This window comes from Amblyomma americanum, chromosome 1 (assembly GCF_052857255.1).
Source record: "Amblyomma americanum isolate KBUSLIRL-KWMA chromosome 1, ASM5285725v1, whole genome shotgun sequence".
NCBI lineage: Eukaryota > Metazoa > Arthropoda > Arachnida > Ixodida > Ixodidae > Amblyomma > Amblyomma americanum.
Window position 1 is genome coordinate 177,839,011 of NC_135497.1, and position 19,713 is coordinate 177,858,723.

Consider the following 19,713-nt stretch of genomic DNA (forward strand, 5'->3'; position numbering starts at 1 on the left):
GTAGATGGCGCTACAAGTCTAAATTCGAGATGCGCTGTTTTCTAGTTGCAGCCAAAGATGGCGCTTTGATCTCATGGTGGTAGGAGACCTCACGAAATCTCGAAACGTGATGAGTGGTTACTACCACAGATGACGCTGTGATCAAGGATGGTAGCAGACCCCACGAAATCTTCAAACGTGATGAGTAAGGGCTAACGCTCTTAAAAGTGCTTTTCTCATTCGCGTATTCATTTAGCGTGTGGCCAGGGCTCGTTGCCACTCAGAGATTGCGTATACCTGGAATTTTTACCATCGTTCGGGAACGGGCTAGTTGGTGCATAATCATATCTTTTCCAAAAAAATGCACACTAAAAGAGCTGCCGAGACAAGCGCAGTCATGTCTGCATCTTTTAAATGCTGTCCTTATGCACGCAGTTTATGTGCAGACAACTAAACCTGCTTCTGGTCAACATTAGAGGCTAACCTTCGTTTGTACATAGTTTCTCTTCCTTCAACATAACGGCGCTTGGAAAATGAATCGGGGTGTGCATTAGTACTTCTTCAACACCGCGACAGAATACGAAAAGTGTTGCTGAAAATTGAATCGAATACAAATCGAGTATGTTTACCAATACACTATGCTTGTACGAATATTCGTTCTCGACGAATAACCGTGTGAATTAGCGAAGCGGTAGCGGCAGCGTTGCTTTGCGGTGCTATAAATTAATGACCTAAAATTATAGCGATCAAAATATGCAACACTGACCTACACTGGGAGGTTCGCAATATGCACACAGTACGCTAACACTGACCGGCATCTCATACGTGTAGGAAAATTTCATTGTGCTTCTGATGGTGAGAGCAAATAATCCAGCGCCATATCTCAGTCGATGAGAGGGCGTGAGCTGTTTATGAGCCACGGCCTCTGAGGTCGGGTAACAGAGCAGTTTGCTGAAAATGCCTAAAACGTGTTGCTTCGCTCAACGTTGGAGGCCATGTATTCGAACTGTCAACTGCGCGTATCGAATGGAGCGCGTTGTGGCGCTCAACTCTCAATTCCTCACAGACCGATCAGAGCAGCAGCCTGTGCTGCGTCGGAGTGAACCCCAATTTTGAAACAGCCGTTGAAGAAATCTACGGCATGTCTGATAAGAACTTCATGGCAATTATTCGAAAAGCAATCGAGAATAGAGACCATGCTCGATTCATATCATTTAGTGCAAAGCACACATCACACAAAAGAAAGGAACACATGGGATCAAACACTGGTCTTGTGTGTTCCATTTTTTGTCTCGTGCGTGTTTTGCGCTAAATGAGGTGAGTATAATTACTGAAAACCAACTAACCCCTCAGTTAACTCTTCAGATGTTTGATTCATTTAGAACAATTTTTAACATGCACTATTTGATTCGTTTAATGAATCGAACGGTAGGACACTCGATTTGATATTTGAAAATTTTTATAATCGCATACCCATGGAAAGGTCCGAATTGCCAAGGCAAAGCCTATTTTCAACTTTTGAGTGCGGAAGCCCTTTGGGGTTTCGTGTTGAAGATTATAAATCATAATCTAGAACTTAGCAGTTTTCTCAATAGAAAGGCTTGAAAAGTCAAATAAAAAGTTTCACACCTTTCACGTTCTGCATTCCTAAGATACGGCTTTGTTTTGTTTTGTTTTTTGCAAGAATTCATAGATTGAAATGTTGCAGATGTACTAACTTGGTGGGCTTTCTCTCACCTTAAGCTCCTATTTGCACTCACTCCTAATTTGCGCTCACTCCTGTCGAGGTCCTAATAGGTCTCGCTGTTTAGATGTAAATCGATCCAAAAGGCTACCCGGTAATCTGATTTTAGCAGCCGACACAAAATAACCGTCAAAACAATGGAAATAAACTTTATTGGCAGGTACCCGGAGTTCAAACTTTGAAACTTCCTGAAACGGAGTATCATTCTTGTTTCCTGAAGGCACAGCAGACACGTTAGTCTTCCTAGCGTCTTTGGCAGCGGTTGGTGGCTTGTAGCTGGTCGGGGCGTGTCTTGTAGGCGAAAATGCAGCACCGCGGTAATCTGACCGAGAATTACGAACTTGCTTGGCTGGCAGGCGGCTCTCCTTTTTCACCACCAATCCCATCCGCCGTGGCCGCCACCGCCGCCGCCTCCGAATCCACCACCGCCGAAACCGCCGCCGCCGCCGCCGAATCCTCCGCCACCAAATCCACCGCCACCGCCGAAGCCTCCGCCTCCGCTAGAGATGGTGTAGGTGAGCACAGGCTTGAGTGCGTGCGACACTGTCGCCACTGGCTTCGCCACGTAGCTGACCACGGGTTTGGCCACGTAGTTGACGCTCACAACCGGCGTCTTGACGTAGGACACGGACGAGCTGATGACGTGACCACCGCCGCCACCGCCCCCGCCGAAGCCGCCGCCGCCGCCGCCGAATCCTCCGCCGCCGCCGAAACCACCGCCTCCGCCGAAACCGCCGCCTCCACCGCCTCCGCCCAGAATTATTCCAGCGGAGGCGACTGCCACAAGGGCAGGCAGAACAAGAATCTGCAGCGAAACGAAAAGCGCGCCATGAAGTCCCAGGGTTCGTGGGTGGGCCCAAACAGCTGTCAGGGGCAGAGGTGCCCGAAGGAGTCGCTCCGATCGCGCGCGAAGTCATCTTGCTTCTGGTGGAATCGAAGGAAATATATTACCTCTCTTATTCAGTAGTTTCCACTCTGCATTCGAGCTCCCGTTAGAGTTCTGACAGCTTATTCAGCTCCCAAACCTGTGTTCACTACAATCATGTACTATGCAATAGCATGTGTATGCAGAAAATGCGGTGTGGTCCGTCGTGCATCCGTCCTTTCTTACGCAGAGTTAACTACGGCTCCCACTCAAGAAGAGAAAGACGGGCACTACCGCGGCCACTTTTCGTGAAGTGAGCAAGAGACGCGGCAGGCTTTAACGCATCACTTCAAAAGCATCACATATGCTGAGTGCAGTCCCTCTCGCTAACTGAAAATGAAAAATCAGAACGCAGCTCAGTAACTTCAAATCCCTTTAACTTCAACATTTCTCGGATAAACCACGAAGTACATTTAAATGCTTGACCGGACTGCCTTATTCTCAACGAACTGTTTTTGACGACAGCTGCAGACCCTTTCTGTTTTGCTCGTAGCATTAAAATGACTAAAATCAAGACTAAAAACGAATTCAAGTGCATCAAGAAGGTTCGGCAATGGCGTCATTTGTAGCGCATTCTCTGCCCAATCGCGCAAGCTGTCGGGGTGTTCCGCACGGTGTACTACTGCTAACACACCGCATTAAAGCAGCTGTTCGGCCATGACGCCGTTGCTGCCTAGAGCGCTGAAGCGGCAACACGTTCAATCATCCAACAATTACTGTGTCGAGAACTACCGCGCGGCTCTACTGACCTAACCAGCCGCCCCTTGCAAAGCGATAAGGTGACCTCCTGGGGATCGGGCAGGGCGCTGCGCCTACGCAGGTGAGCTGCGCCGCAGTGCGCGAACTGCGACGCAGCACGACACGCACAGGCAGCCCTGCTTCACTGCGTGGCGGAAGCACCTCTGCGGCGTGCAGGCACTGTGCTTATTTTTATCACAGCATTTTCTAGACGCGGTGTCCTGCGTGCATCCACATCGTGTCGCATCCACGGCCTAAGCGGCAACTTCCGGCAGTTGTTCTGCAAGCGCGAAGTACCCGAGGCCTATCATAAATTATGCTAAGAGACGCATAAGTGTTAAGGACGACAGTGCTCTCAGCAGCCCGTTCCGCTAAATGTTTCAAGTGGTTAAAGCTTTAAGGTGCAAGACTTCAGCGCACTCCATCGAGGTCGGATGCAGCATGCCGAAGCCTTGGAGACAAATAGAAAGTCTTGGCGCCCGAGAGGTATCCTATCGTACCTTCCGATTGTTGTTCCGTAGGGACCTTTCGTCCCCCTTCAGAAAGAACCGCTATCCGTGGCTACTTGAACTTGGCTGAACCAACTCAACCTCAGATAGACGTCACGTAAAATGCATGTAAGCGGTTTACCAATCGAAGCATTTTGACTTGAAAAATATATATGTACAGAGAGAGATGTATGTGTTCCTTGTTACCCTAGCATTTTGCGTTCAATACATAACTATAGTCCTCTTGTTCCGCCAAGAAGTAGTAAAATGGGTTTCCTAATTCTTAGCTCGAACCTGACATCTGGTGCGTTCGTTGCGGCTATGCGTAAGAGGACAAAATCTTCCCCACAGACCACCGCGCTCGCGTCCTTGACGGCAACTGCAGACGCAACGCTAGAGGGGACCCAGCGACCTAGCGCTGTCGCCGACCGTAGCTCCAGTAGCGCGCCGTGTTCGCTAATACCGAGGTGCGCGCCGGTCGTACTCACAGAGGCTCGCATGGTTCCCGGCTCAGCACGCCAGTGGTGACTTTTGACCGGGCCCCGGCGCCCTTATATACGGGACGCGACGTGTCGCCGCGAGAACGAGGAGGTCGCGCAAGCAAGGAACAAAGCGAGTGAGAGGTGGAAGTGCGCGGTCATTACGAGAGCCTCACGCATCGCGCCTCCCCCCTCCCGCGCGAATCGCTTCCTGTTGGCCGAATTCTCCTCCGCGATGTCAATCATGAAAGGGAACTCGCGGGAAAAATTCGGCGTGCATCTCGTCCGAGGAGGAACTGGTTTACCGGGTGCCCAGCGGCCAGGAAGTGCGCCCATGGGAAGCGGCCGGCCGGAAGAGCGCGTAAACACGCAGGGTAAACAGGCGCGCTCCTCGCCGTTACGTAACGGACCGCCACCGAGAGGACCCGCGAGGGCCGATCACACGACCCGGACGGTGCGCTATACGGAACCCAGTTCGACTGATGCCGCCGAGCTCTAAAAATGGGAGGTACGCGCTGGCATCATTACTGACCGTGGTCGCGGAGGGGACACACGTGCTCTCTCTCCTCTTTGCAGCGGATCGCGCGGGGAGCTTCTATTTCGGTACGCTACCAAGTTCCGACGCACCAGCAGAGCATGAACTTGCGGGTTAAGTGCGCTCCGCTCGCTCTCCACTTTCAGGCTCGCAAGTTAGCGCCAGCTTTCTTCGACATGTGTATCAGAGCGCGACACAGATGGACAGATCTTCCCGGCTGGACCACTTTCATGGCGCCCAACAACCTTTGCGGAAGCCTTCGCCGGAGTTGGACGAGGCGTAAATAATTTCGAACCTGGCGATTAACACGCTGCATTGAAATATGCATCCGGAAGTCCTTTTGGGCCTGTGGTATTAAACAATTAACCTCTGATGGGGCGTCGTATGATGCATAAAAAGGTAACGCGTTACTTTACTTTCTTAGTCACTCACCGGAGTGAATTAAAAAAGAAAGCTCATTTGTCGCTGGTTAACATGACGTCCGCCGAACTGATTTTTATTTCATTTATGCTTTAAATACAAATGCTTATAAAGTGAAAGAATAAACAACCATTGAGGCTGCACACAACGTCTACCCGCTGTTTAAGCGAGCACTTTAAAAATTGCTAAAGTTAGGAAACCCAGGAACATACTGTCAGCCACGGCGTTATTCAAACAACCACCATAGCTTTGACCAGTTTGTTCCTAAAAAAAGTTCTTTTATTTCGACCTGCCTATGCACCGGAATATTCTAAACTGTTAGCTGAATGGCCCAGTATATTATTACTCATGAGTAAAAAATGGCTAACCGCGTCAGTTTTAACGATGCAGGTGCACAGGGCGGCGAGGAAAACCAAGCTTGATGGTATCGAAATTATTTTCCCCTTAAAAATAACACAAAACGCACGAGAATAGGTGCTATTCTCAAGGGTTTTATTGCCGGCTGTTTACACTATTCACAGTCGAGCCAGAGTCTTGACGTATCAGCTTCGACAAATATGCTGGCTACCGCTCTACGAAGATTCCACGAGGGCCACTAGTGCCTGCAGGTCGAACTTGCACGTGGCGTAGTTTTTCATGCAACCAGTCTTGCCGATATACCTTCCCTGGCCGTATGCCTTCTCGAAATCAACGAAAGCTGAATCGCTCCCGTCGGGCCCAATGCTGTCCATGAATGAGGCGACGCGGCGCCCGTACGGGCCGTAGCTTGGGAGATCCGCGCTGACCTCGCATGACAGGCGCAGTATGCAGCGGTCCGTGTCCAGCTCTCGTACCAGCCCGACGGCTTCTTGATCACCCGCGGGTCACCCGAGGTGCTGCGTCGGCCCTGTAAAGATATAGCAACAAGGTGTTAGGCTTAAATACGCGCAAGGGAGCATGGTTGGAGATAAGGCCACTAAATCATCCAGCTTAGCAGTCTGCCGCAAAAGCCGCGTCTGGAATCCACATCATGAACATGCCGTGGTAAAAACATAACAAAGCGCAGCTACTTACACGCAGTGTGGCACTCTTCTGGGTGTCCACGTTAACCAGCGGGCTCCTTAGCTCTCCAGAGGCGTGAACTGATGATCATTTCGCTCCCTTGAAGCTAGCGGCGCCATCGGAGGAAAACTTGTCCTTGGAAGAATCGAACTGCACACACTGGTTCGCCAGCAAAATGAAGTCCTTGACCGGGAGTTGGACGGACATTGGGTTTTTGAAGTGCCCTCCGATGACGTAAGGCAGCAACGCTATGGGCACAGGGATGGCTGGGCCGGCGAAGATGCCTCGTGGCTTGGGCAACGGGGCTACGCGATCCGGGAGCTTGTTGTTCTCCATGGACGCACGCAGACCAACGCCGTAACGACTCACGTCCCATCAGCCGAGCATGCCGAGGATTTTCATGGCTGTGGCAAGCTTAAGGCCACCGATTCCGCCGAGACTCACGATAGCAGAGATGGGAAGCAAGGCCAAGCTGGACCGGAAAAGCTCGTCGGCTCCCTGCTGTAGCGTCAGGACCCCAATGGAGGCGACAGCAAAAAGCGAAGACAGTTTCATCGTGCTGGATATCTGCAAAGGTCTGCGGTTTCTGCTTCGGGGACACCGGCTTTTATAGGGCGTTTTTCTTTGTTCGGAAATCGGACAGCATGAACGCATGACTCAGCAGCTTCGGCAGCCTTCCCAGGCGCCTTGCGCTCAGTCACCCATGTATACTGGCCTAAATAAAGAAGGCACTCCCTTGGGGTTCATGGAATCCCAGACAATGAGGGGTGGTAGTGATGACTATGGGGCATTTTGGGGAAGGGATACTGCTTATGTTGCCAAAGGGAGGTAGCATGTCTTGGCGTCCAGGGGAAGGGGAGAGGGGTGACGAGTTTAAAAGTAAACCTTATCAGGAATACAAGGGCGGAGGTAGGTCGATAGAAAAAGACCTCAAGAGCACAAGAAAAAACAGCTAACCATACACAGCCAACATCTATAGGCGATTTTTAAGCAGGTAGGATTAGCTCTCCCAGAATTCTTTTTTGTGCACGCAAAGACGACACAATAAAGACGAGGAAGACAGGACAGGGCGCCTGTCTTCTGTGCGCAAAAAAAAGAATTCTGAGAATGGACCAACTACTTACTGGAATTAGCTCTCGCCTTCTTCCCCCAGCTCTCTACTGCTTCTTGGGAGGCATCGGCTTCCTATAGATTTATCGGAAACTGGTCGACCTCTTTTGTATCGCCTGTTCGCTGCGTGCTGGCACACCAGCAAAAGAAAAAAAAATAGGGGACGTCAATTCTGCCATACTAATTCGGGTGAATAAGACCGTATATCAGTTCCAGGCATTGGCATTACTCACTGCGCATGCGTCATAAAGAGAAAATCTAGATGCGGCACATGAAACTGATGAAAGCCACAAAAAAAAAAAACAGATTGAGTACATTTTTTTTCTGGTCTTTGTTGAATCTTGGAACCAGAAACTGCACAGAGAGAGCTTGCAGCAGGCAAACACGAGAGAAACAAATAAAGATAAGTGAGCGTAACAAATAAAACAATATACAGACAAAATGGTGAAATAAAAGAAAAATATTCAGAAGCCGGAGCGAATTCCCGTTTACACCTTTATTAGCACCGACTTTGTGAGCACCGCATCAAATAATATGACCTTCAAACGAGATGTACGCTATGTTTACTTTATGTTGAACTCTTACGTGGCGGCGAGCTCCCAGCGTAGTGCATTCACAAGCTCATTTCGCTAAGAAATTATAGGAAGTTTCCTTGCAATAGCTTGTGATCGTTAAGTTTAATAATGACGCGCACTTCACCGGCAGTAAATAACGTAAGCTACAATAGATTCCGCAGCTTTTTTTTTAACTTTCTTTTCTGTGGGGGATATGGAGAAGTGGAGGGCGTAAGACAGTGGAGCTTAATAATTCCTAACTGTGTGGCTGCAACTACACGGTTAGCTGGTTAGCAATTTCGCTAATGAAAAACAGCGCACCGGAAACGCAGGGACAAGAAAGTACATATAGACGGACACAGTTGTAAGTCAGGTCTTGTCTTCCTCTACCTCTATTTCGTGTCCCTGCGTCTTCGGTGCGCTGTTCTTCGTTGGCAAAATCCTAAACTGCAAACGCTTGGGCCTTTAAGGCAGGGGCATTCCTGAATTACAGCTTGCTTTTAACCATGGCAGCATTGTTTATTTTGATAATGCGGGTCGCATTGTTTAGATCTTCTTCGTGATCTTGCATCTTGAAGCAATTCTTGAAACCATGTCGCCGAAATAAACTGTGTTCTCTGGGCTCTGCGGAGCGAGGGATGAGCGCTCCCTGCTTATTCTGAACAATAGCTAACTACATGTAATCGCCAATATGACGCTAACTATCTTAAACAGAGAACCACTTGCTGTAGCGTCCCCGTCTTTCGCCATGCACGCGTGTCCTGTCTGTGAACTGCGTCTAGCCTAATTACTCAACTGGCCTAACTAGCCTACCAACATCACTCATCTCCGTGTTACAGATATTCGGTGTCGTAATTGCAAGTCCAATCAGTTCACCTCATTTCTCATTCGATTGATTTCATTCAAAAATAAATAAAGCAATGACCATGAGTTTTGTAATCCGGTGTCGCAACTGTGACACCTTTGTCCGGCTATACGCGTTTTTTTATGAATATTCCAGGTTTCGTCCCGCAACACGCTTTTCACGATTGTTACATTTAATTTTCGCTGTCCAACGATCGCTTCTTTGATTCCCTTGAGAGTGTCTGCTTAAACACAAGAGAAAAAGGAAGCCGAGTTCCAAGTTTCTTCACATCTTCATGCTTGCTGGCGCGCTGTCTTGCGCGCCGCAGTGACTGACGCTGCTGCCGGGCCCTAAACATCGAAAGTCTCGACGTAATTGCCGGGCTTCGAGATGGCTTCCTGGACTCAAGTCAAGCACTCACGACATGTGTAACCACACCCATGATCCAAATGCGCCGAATCCCGCCCCCTTGGAACGACCGCTGTGCCACATTTCCTCCTCCGGTCACGCAGGCGCCGAGGCCAGCGTTGCGAGCGCCTCCTCGCCGTAGGCCATTGTTCCTCGTAATGTTGCTACGATGGTGTCTGTGAAAAAGAACAGCCACGCATTCGCATCGCTGTTTATTGGCGCCGGTGCATGTTCGTTCCAGTGATATTCGAGAAAGACGGCTGCTTAGCACGGCATGAATTTAGCATGCACTGATATAGTCGGATAAAGCTCAAGAACGAAGCCTCAAAAGCTTCTCAAAGGAGACCCTCCAGCCAATGGCGCCGACAAATTTTCCTCCTCTCTCCCTTTGACCGATTCCCTTGTACCCGCTGCTAGGCATAAATTGGAGGGGGTGGCGGACGCATGGGGTACTGTATAACTGCGGCTTAATCGGATTAACCCCAGCGCCATGAAAAAACGGTCAACACCATTTGCTGGAGGGCCTGCTTTGTGGGGCATCTCTCACTTCGTTCTTGAGTACCAGTGCGTTTCATTTAAGTTTTGTGTGTTCATGCAGTGGATACGTTGGTTAGGTCGGTGTGAACAAAGAAAGCTTAAGGTTTCTCCTGTTTCTAGTATTTACTTTCTCTAAGATATATTGTCATGATGTTTTTATGTAAAGTTGCACATTACCTTCAAATACAAGAGGTAGTCAAAAAATAACCTTCTTTGTTTTCTGAAAAACATGCAGAGTCAGGCCAAAAATATTATATTTTTGAGCACAGTACCTAGCACGTTCAACGCATGTGCGCAGCTGCATGGAAACACAAAATAAATGTTTATGTGGAGAGCTCTTGCGAACATTTTGGTTAGGACTCTTCAGTACCTTTAGCTTACGAGACAAATCACGACAGTAAACCGTTAGCAGCCTTGCCGCATTACTGGAATGCAGGAATGGCCTTAGTAGCTAATGTTTGCTGTACTTATTTTGCTCTGAGTGGAATCCAGAGCACTGATGTGGTCTTATATAATGTCATCCATCTGACCGCAGTGTCCGTCAGACTCTTCCCTTCTGTAGACGAGATAATAATTTTTGAAAATAGCGTTCTACGTTTCAATAGTAAATGAAATATATAAGGAAGAAAAATTCCAGAATCTAGACGCCTCAAAACACACATTTCAGATACCAAATCTGGCAAAACTCCCAATTATATTGCGTGCACCACAAGCACTTCAGCGAAATAATTGCTGTCAGTCAGTGTATTTACTACCCAAAAAGGGCAACAAGAAGGTCAAGTTAAGAACGTGTTTAGAACGAAACAACAATGTCGAACCCTTAAAAATAACCCCGTCCGTGATATTGCTTCCATTAATGCGTTCAAGCGAGTGCTTTCAGGAAGTTGCAACGAAAATTGCTAAATATATCTGTAGTGTCAGTAATAAAACATGGCGCCAAAATTGTGTGGCTGCCAAGAGATGGCGCTTTTCAGTTATCATGCGCAAAAAATGTGAGCAGTAAAATGTCTGCGCCGAAGCATCCAGAGTTCTATTTCATAAATTCTCGATTGACACGATTCATCTAATGGCTTGGTGATTGTTTCAGGAACTTTGGAAGTACCCGTATTTCACCTTCGTTTCCTGATTATTTCTGCACTACTATGACCTATATTTTCAAGAGCTGGCTAAAGCACGTGTCAGCCACGTGTTCCGAACGCTCTGCACCACGTGCAGAAATCTGCACCTTAAGCTCTGCATTCCGCCTGCACACTCGTCGAGAAGCCACGGGAATAAGTGAAGTACAAAGGAGCGGCTAGTCTCCTTTTAGAAATCCCAGAAAGTTGCCCTGATATCGATCGCCAGACCACGTTCCGTATCTACTCTGAGACGATTTTTAGTTATGAGTCGTCTTTGGGGCTGGGCAGACTTTGCCTTCACCTATCTATTCCTCCCCCCTCCTTCTCCTATCAGCCTTATCTGCGGCTTTGTTAGCCTCTGCTAGTAGACCGCTGTAATCTCTAAGCGCACCTCTCTGTCGCGCACCTTCAGTCTTCTTCAGCCCACAGATCGTACTGATAGACGGCAGTGATAGTCACTTCGACCTATAGCAGATTTCAGCAGCTGCGCTGTGGCCACGTTAATAGGTTGACTAAACAGAAATGTGTAGTGTAGAAGTCAAGAAGACAGCTGCAGATACCCCGTAAAGGAGGCCCCCTAGCCAATGGCGATGACGAATTGTCATGACGACGTGGTTAATTCCATTTCACGGAGGCATTTGCCCGTCACCCAAGAAAATCAGGATGCCCGTTCCATGCCTCGAACTACACGGCGAATTGTCGAAAAACTATATTTGCAACTGTATGCGACATCAAAAAAAAAAAAACTGCACTTTGCCTACACATTTGAAACGGATCATTTTCATTGTGTTTGCATTTTAGAAAAAAAATTCTCACATACCACGTTCTTAACAGGTACTGTTTCGAAGGCATGTGCAATTTCTTTGCTTTTATGTTGGGCAGGGTGCTTGTAGCAAGACTGACGGTGCAATTGAAAATGCATCGCTTGCAGTCATGCTTGCATTATACGCAACCCAAAAGGCTTCGTTTGTCGAATTAATGACAAACTCTCCAAATGTTTCTAGGGCAATGCAAAATTTCTACACTTTCTTGAATGAAGGTTTTCTAAAGAACAACCTATGCCCATCGTCAAAATAAAAGCTAGGGCAAAAAAAAGTATTCTTTTGAGCCATCATGCGAGCAAAGTTGACGCTGTTAACGATTTCCCACGTGAAACGTGGCAACGTTTTTCGACATGATGCTTTTTCAACTGAATAATACCGCAGCTGTACACGCACAAAAGGCTCCAGCATGCTGCGAACTAGGCATATCGCGCAGACATTAATCGGCAAAGACGGGAAAAAAAAGACATGGCGGATCGTTCAACAATAATCTGGTTGCGGCAACTACCCTGATTTGTTTTTAGTGTTGTGGCGTCGTGTGAAATAGCCTTGAGGCTCTTTCTTTTCCTTCGCTAATGGCTTAGTCACCTGCATTGTTAAAGCGCTTCCACTTGTGTAAAAATGATACGCCGTTTAGCTGGGTTCTCGCAGCGGTAGCTTCATCGCGCAGGGCTTTTTTTTTCCTTTTTATTCTGGCACCCGTTATGGGGGCTCCCTTGGCTTACATTACGTGGGATGCCCTGCATAAGGTGTAAGTTCTCGACTTGCAGATACAACCTGGAAGCAGCTTTTATTGGCTCGCTAGTTGATTTACGCCTCGATTGTTTCCCAACGACTACTTCTTTCCTACATGCCGCGTCCAGGACGCCCTAGCCGGAGATGCCGCGCAGAGCCATCGAGGCGTAAACCCGGTCATTCACCCGCTGCTGGCCCCCGCCACACTGAGCGGTGACCTGCGAAGCAACGCCTATCTGCACGGGAGCGCTGCGACGGTAGCCTGGCCATACCTCCTTCCCAACCGTCTGCTCACTTCCGGTCATGGCGGCGACAGCAGCTGGCATGCCGAGCTAGAAGTCATTCTTCATCTAACGGCGTCAGGGTGTAGTTGGCCGGTCGTGTTGGGTGCAGGAAGACTGCCTCCGCGTGATTGTCATTGGCCGCGCAGTGGATGCTCTGGCTGAGTACGAAGCTATCCGATCGTCCGAATGCCCTCTCGTGGCTGACTCTGGAGCAACGGGGCCTGTCCCCACCTCGGCACCGGCTTCGACGAGCCCTCGGAGCTCGTCACTACAGCGCCGACAACAAGCCGTCCCTAACGTGGGTTAGGAGGCGACTTATGCAACCGGTGCTCCGAGCACGACCACCACGCTCATCAACGTGGTGACGTCGAAGGGGCGAAGTACCCTAGACGCGCTCTAATCCACGTGCCAGAACAAAACTCCGGTTTCGTAACAGCGATGCATGACTGGCCGGCACACGATCCGCTAGCCAGTCGTGACAGCCAATGAGAAAGGTCGCCACCCCATCACAGACTGCACTTGCGCAAAGTTTCATGAACCTAACCTCGTATCTCGCGTGGCGCGTTCTGGCCTTTGAACCGGACCTCGCAAGCATTCCAGACTGGCTGGCTTGTACTCGACGCCTGCTGTCGTAACTGCATTGCCGGAATATTTCACCGGTCCAAAAGCACAGGATAAAAGAACGTATTCAAACTTGGAATACACTCTCCCCGGCCCTTTAATCGGCAGACTGCGGGCGAGTGGTGCAGCTTAACGGGCGCGACAAACAACGTAGAATGGCGATTGGGGTGCGCACTTGCCGCAAAAGATTCATTCACTTATTTGCACCCTTTGTACTACGTCCTTGATGCGAACGCATATGCTTCTTCAGCACCTTCAGCAGGAGGTGCCATTCAAAGCGCACTAAAAAAAAAGACACGCTTCAGATGAATCCCTCAAAACAGAACTTTTTTTTTGCACCTGAGTGCGATTAAGTTTGCGACGCATGTTCTGTCTAACCTTTCTTTCTAATCCAGGAGATATCCGTCACTTCTCATATCATCACATCACGGCATCTGCCCAGAACCCTAACTGTATTCTGTCTTGGCTGCGGTAGCTCAGTACCTATATCGTTCGGTTTCTGATCCGAAGGTCACGGGTTCGATCCCGTCCGCGGCGGCCATATTTTAATGGAGGCGAAATACTTTTAAAAGCACCCGTGCGCATTGCGATGTCAGCGCTCGTTAAGAAACCCCAGGTGGTTTAAATTAATCTGGAGCCCTCCACTCATTATCATCATCATCAGCCTGACTACACCCACTGCAGGGCAAAGGTCTCTCCCATGTCTCTCCAGTTAACCCTGTCTTTTGCCAGCTGCGCCCACCGTATGCCTGCAAACTTCCTAATATCATCCGCCCACCTAACCTTCTCCCCATGCGCCGCTTGAGGACGTTAAACCCCACGTTTTACATTTTTTTCTGCTTTAGTACGCAGGCGCAGGCTTTACATTGCACCAGGAAGGTAGGTGCATTTTCGTTCTTTAGTAATTTATGCTCCCGTGTCCTGTAGCTGATGAGGTTACTAGTCCGGCCGGCAGACCCCTTCCATATCCTAGTCGGATTTCCCAAACCCTATCGACCGCAAAGCTAATATGGTCTGGCATACTCCTATCCTTATTGAGGCTTTTGCCCGCGTGCGATGCCAGAGCAAAACCCGCTCAGCTTATGCAATGCAGTAGCGCAACAGGCACGCGAACTAAATCGCGGCTTTTTTAAGCCTGCCCCACCTAGACCACATGTGAAATGATCTTTGGCATGGTTGTTCTCAACCTAGGCGAGGCTGTATTTTGTCCCACTCCATGTTCTCAAGTAGAATCTGGGCGGCACCAACTATGATAGAGCGGGGGTCCGGCTGAATGCATTCTTGTAATTAGATCGGATGAATTAGCCTTTACACTGTGAGCCTAGGACTTCAATAGCACAGAGTCCAGGCGAGGAGAACCTCCCCCCCTCCCCCCGCCAAACGCCCTTCGTACTCTGTCCGAGTCAAAAACAAGTGCACCTTTTGATGGCTGTGGTGAACAAGACTTGTACACGCGTACATGCTTGATCTGAATTCTATAAATTGTAGTTTGTCATTTCTCCGAAGCTCATGGCGGAGGCGAGGACTTCTTTCCGTGCACTGTCGTTTCACGAACAACAAGCGTTTTCCGATGCACTGTAAAGCCGTTATCTGCGAGCCGAAGGCTTTTAGCCGTAATATTCAGGGCACAAGCTGTCATGAGGTAGAACGAGAGCAATCACCTATATTTAAAAATAAAGATACCGAATGTGTTAGGGCACGTCAGTCGCACTCAGCGGCAAAGAATTCTGCTCTTGACGGAAATAATGTAACAGCGCTAAGGTGAGACAAAGGGAACGAGACCCACAAACTCTGCACTGTTGCATCCTTCCCGTCAACATGTGCCAACCAGCCCGTATCAGCCCTCTTTTAAAATTCTGCTTTTATAAACCGTTAATTTCAATTGGACTTTTTATCTTAGTTTCGTGTTGCTCGTTCGCCTGTTTTATGCGATAGCAGCAGAGCCCCAAGTCCCCGCACACACTGGCATTGTCACAATTTTCCACCTGTAAGGTATAAATTGGCACCTTGGGAGGTTGCCACCTGCCAGGGGAAATTTCTTTACCCTAAGGGAGATTCCTGAAGGTGGCTGCCAAGGCAAGAAACCTGTCGCCTGCCTAGGTTGTTGCACGGAAGAGCCAGCTACGACCTGCCACGGTTGGCAGGTGTCAAACTAGAGAAATGGACATTGCCCTCTCCAACTGAAAGGTGTGTGGTCCTGCAAGGTAGCTCAGACAGAGGTTAAAACGCTATCGCAATATCACAGCTAACTTTAATTTGTTGTCTTCCAAGTTTTTCAGTGCGTTAGCACCAGAGCTCCAACTCAGCCTCAGCCATTGGATGTACGGTCCCTCTGTGTGCCCATCGGTTTGTGGGCAACCCGCCCTAGGTGGCCCACCTTCCCCTAGTTAGGCCCCCTAGGGGCAGGTGGGACATCTAGGTCACGTGACCTTGTGACGTAATCACAGCCTGCCACCGGATTGGGAGCAAACTGCCCCCCCCCCCCCTGGCAGATGGCAGTTCAATTAATGGTTGGTCGCGAGAGGTTGCTCGGGAAGAACAGCCTGGGTCTCAAGTCTCACCGGTGGCAGCGCCTGCCATATCGCAGGACAGTGGCGCATCGCTCAAACGCTGAACCACTGGGGCTCCCAACGATCAATGAATGTAAAGTAGAGAATGACCAATTCCGCATACATGGGCACTAACCCATTAACGCTATCGCGTCATAGCCTTAAGGCGGAGCTTAAGTCCGATTTCGACGATATTTGTCTGAAGCCTGCTTGAACTTGAAAACGGAGCTTCGAACCGAAACCGAAGCCAACTTAATTTGCATCCTGCCTAACCACTCCAAGTCTGAAGAATCAGCACCATACACAGTGGTGGCTGGGCTAAGACAACGTTTATTGCTTTGAAACGTGTTAATATACGCGTTGTGTGAAACGGTTAGAGGAGTGCAATGAGGACAGCGGCGATAACAGTTGCCGTAAGTGTGAGTCACGCCGTAATCTGGTGTGACGTCATTCCGATGTAGCATCTCGTTCACCCTATGGTACATAGCGGTCTGGGGGGTTTTCGTGTCCGGCCCGACCGGCACAGTGCTGGCATCGGGGTGCTTGGGGCAGCCTCGCGTATTCCTGGCCCCTGTCCCGGTGTCCCAACAACTTGGGGGCTGGCGGCTCCATCCTGGCGCTCAGTGTCACCGGCTCCGTCGTGCAGGTCATGCTACCCCACACATGGCTTGATCTGGTCGGTGTGTCGACGAATGTTCTCCCCCTCTGGACCATCGGCGTTCACCATGCGAGTGCCGTCCGATGACGTGATTCGGGCTGGAATCCATGGATCGCCTCGCCCGAAGTTCTTTACCCAGACAGGTTCCCCCGGCCGCGCAACACACCAGGAAGTGGCGGTCAACTCGAGACTGCGAAGCGAGAGGCCCCGGTGCTGATACTGCGTTGTCCAGTCTGGAACGGAGCTCATAGCCCATAAGGAGTTTCGCTGGGGTACTGCCCCCGGCCATCGGCGTCCTTCAGTACCTGTGCAGAATCCTTGCCAAGCGTGTTTTCAAAGACCCATGGACGTTCTTCTTCAAAAACTCTAACAGTTCGCATGGCGCGTTCCGCGAGCCCGTTGGACGGCATGTGATACGGTGCTGTCCGGAGATGTGTTATGGTATTCAGCGTCATAAACTCCCGAAATCCAGCACTTGTATATTGCAGGCCATTATCAGAAACCAGTGTCCGGGGCAATCCGAACGTGCCAAACAAGTTGCGCAGGGCTTCTATGGTGGTATGGGTTGTGGTACTTTTCAGAGGTACGGCCTCGATGTATTTACTATGAGAATCCACAACGATCAGTAGAATGTGTCCATCGATCGGCCCCGCAAAGTCAATATGCAGCCAGGACCAACGCTCGCCCGTTTCTGGCCATGCTACCGGGGAGTTCTTGAGGGGCATAGGCGCTCCCTGTACGCAACTGGGACACGACTTAACCATGTTCTCAATCTCGTTATTAATCCCGGGATACCACAGCAGGGAGCTGCCTAGCCGCTTCAATGAGCAAATTCTTTGATGGGAAACATGCAGCAGGTGTAACATTCCCGCTCTTGCGCTGTTAGGCACGATTACGCGATGGCCCCAGTATAGAAACCCATGACTCCACGTATCTCAGCCTTCCGGTTGAAGTATGGTCGCAAATGCAGGTCCTTGGGCCCCAAGTTTCTTGGCCATCCTTGCCGCACCCATTTTTGCACCTTTGCTAAGTCATCATCGTGCGAGGTGAGAGCGGCTAGTTGCTTCGCAGACATAACACCGTCATTGAGGTTTTCCGTGAGCAACACATACTCGCCATCCCCGGTTTCTTCCAGGGTCTCTGGCTGAGACGTTGCGAACGTCGGGAATCGGCTGAGGGCATCTGCTGAAACGTCGTCCTTTTCCGGCTGGTGTTTGATGACGTAGTCGTATGCACTCAGCAGCAGGGCCCATCGCTGGATGTTGAACGCCTGGATCACATCGCGTACGCACAGGTTGGGGCCGGAGCAACCGAGGACTGTGAAGGATCCGTCCATCGACCGGTTTCCGCACGAAACCTTGAGTTGCCCCGAACGGGAAGCCTTCCCAGGAAGCAAGTCAGTCTCAATGGCGAATCACGCAGCTTGGGCCACACTGTCGTGTTTTGCTCATGGGTGGGCCATGTGATGACCGACACTGGTGACCCTGTATCGACCTGCATGTCCACTGGAACGCCCCCACAATTCGAAGTGCGTACAATGGGTTGCGTGATGGCGATGTGGCTGACATGACTGTCCACTGCTTCCAACGCAAATATACCGGCCGTGACCACAGACGTGCTTTCCTTCCGAGACGATAGGGTATTTACGTGACGCGACAGCCCTGGTGGCCCTTCAATGAACTCTCTCTCTCTCTCGACGGAAACAGGCCCGGGCGATATGGCCCCGCTGTTGGCACTTAAAGCATGTTGCCGAACGGAACCGGCAATCCTCTGATGCATGCCCTTTCGCTCCGCAGCGGTTGCGCGAAATAATCCGTGCCCGGTTTCTTGGGCGATACGCCTGTCCTCCCATCGCATGTACGCTTCCTTCTGCGGCGTAGCTCCTTATCTGCTGTGCGCTCGCTTCTGCCATTTCAGCTGATAGCACGATTTTTTCTCCTTCACTTCTCGTCAACTTTGGCTTCGCCAGCAACTTTCGACGCACTCCTGCGCGTTGCGGCCCACAAGCGATGCGACCTCGCAGCATTCGATCCAACGTTGCGCCAAAATTGCATGTGTCCGCTATTTGACGAATGACAACTACGAAATCTTTGACAGGTTCGCCTGGCGGCTGGTCGCGTGTAAAGGACTTGTAAGACTGTGCTATTTCGCTTAGTTGCGGCGAAAAGTGCTGCTGCAACAAAGCTACCACTTGGACGTAAGAAAGTTCGTTCACCTTGTCTGGGGCGCATCGACCACTAAGTAAATCCGCGGTGTGGGTCGTCAGCGCTGCAACCAACATGGCCCGGTTCTTCTTGTCATCCGTGATGCCATTGCCTTCAAAGAAAGCCTCCACTCGAATTTGGTAAGCTGGCCACTTGTCGTTCGTCTCGTCAAACTGCGACGGGCTGGCATATCCTCCCATGGTGGCGAAGGCTGCGGCGTACTAAGAGGGCGGCCCGTTGTCATCCCACCCTCGTCGCCACTGAAGAATCTGCCCCATACACAGCGGTGGCTGGGCCAAGACTACGTTTATTGCTTTGATGCGTGTTAATTATAGGCGTTGTGCGAAACGGCTAGAGAAGGAGTGTGAGGAGGACAGCGGCGATAACAGTTACCGTAAGTGTGAGTCATGCCGTAATCTGGCGTGACGTCATTCTAATGTAGCAAAATCGTCCGCCGCTTTTTTGTTTTATTTAATGGGTAGTATGACCGCCACCTAGGATCTGCCACATCCGGCCCGCGGTGGCTCGCCATCCCGTAAATGGCGTCCAGCGCTCGGCCCTCTGCGACCACGAGGCCTGGTCTTGCGCACACATCACGTTGAGGGTTTTATGAAGGACCTTTTTCCGATTCGTTCTCGGCCATGTAAGCCGAGTTGTGTCTTTTTTTTTAGTTCGCTCATTTGTGCGGATCGCACCTGCAAGGAGTAACTATCATCCTGGGGAAAAGTAAGAGGCCCCCTCTCCAAGTTCCGACCCGTGCCACTCTACGTGGGGGCGCCTCCTCACAAAGCGATACCGGTGTCGAGACAAGGCCTACTTCTCCGCTCTCGACACCAGAAGTGCTTTGCCAGGTGGCGCTTCTGTGAAAAGCTAGAACTCCATACAGTGAGTGCGCTCCGCGCTACGACTTGGAGGAAATGT

General features: G+C 50.2%; 1 protein-coding gene and 2 pseudogenes across 1 annotated transcript; all 3 read right to left on the bottom strand.

Moving 5' to 3' along the window:
* Positions 1–2,093: 2,093 nt before the first annotated feature.
* On the bottom strand, positions 2,094–4,374 carry LOC144114994 (uncharacterized). Its single transcript, XM_077649094.1, has 2 exons — positions 4,363–4,374; positions 2,094–2,528 (listed from the first exon to the last, which is right to left on the bottom strand). Exons 1-2 carry the CDS (start codon positions 4,372–4,374, stop codon positions 2,094–2,096), a joined length of 447 nt encoding a protein of 148 aa, XP_077505220.1.
* A 1,506-nt stretch (positions 4,375–5,880) lies between these two features.
* LOC144093749 (uncharacterized) lies at positions 5,881–6,904 on the bottom strand (annotated as a pseudogene).
* A 9,678-nt stretch (positions 6,905–16,582) lies between these two features.
* LOC144114997 (uncharacterized) lies at positions 16,583–18,992 on the bottom strand (annotated as a pseudogene).
* Between the last annotated feature and the right edge of the window lie 721 nt (positions 18,993–19,713).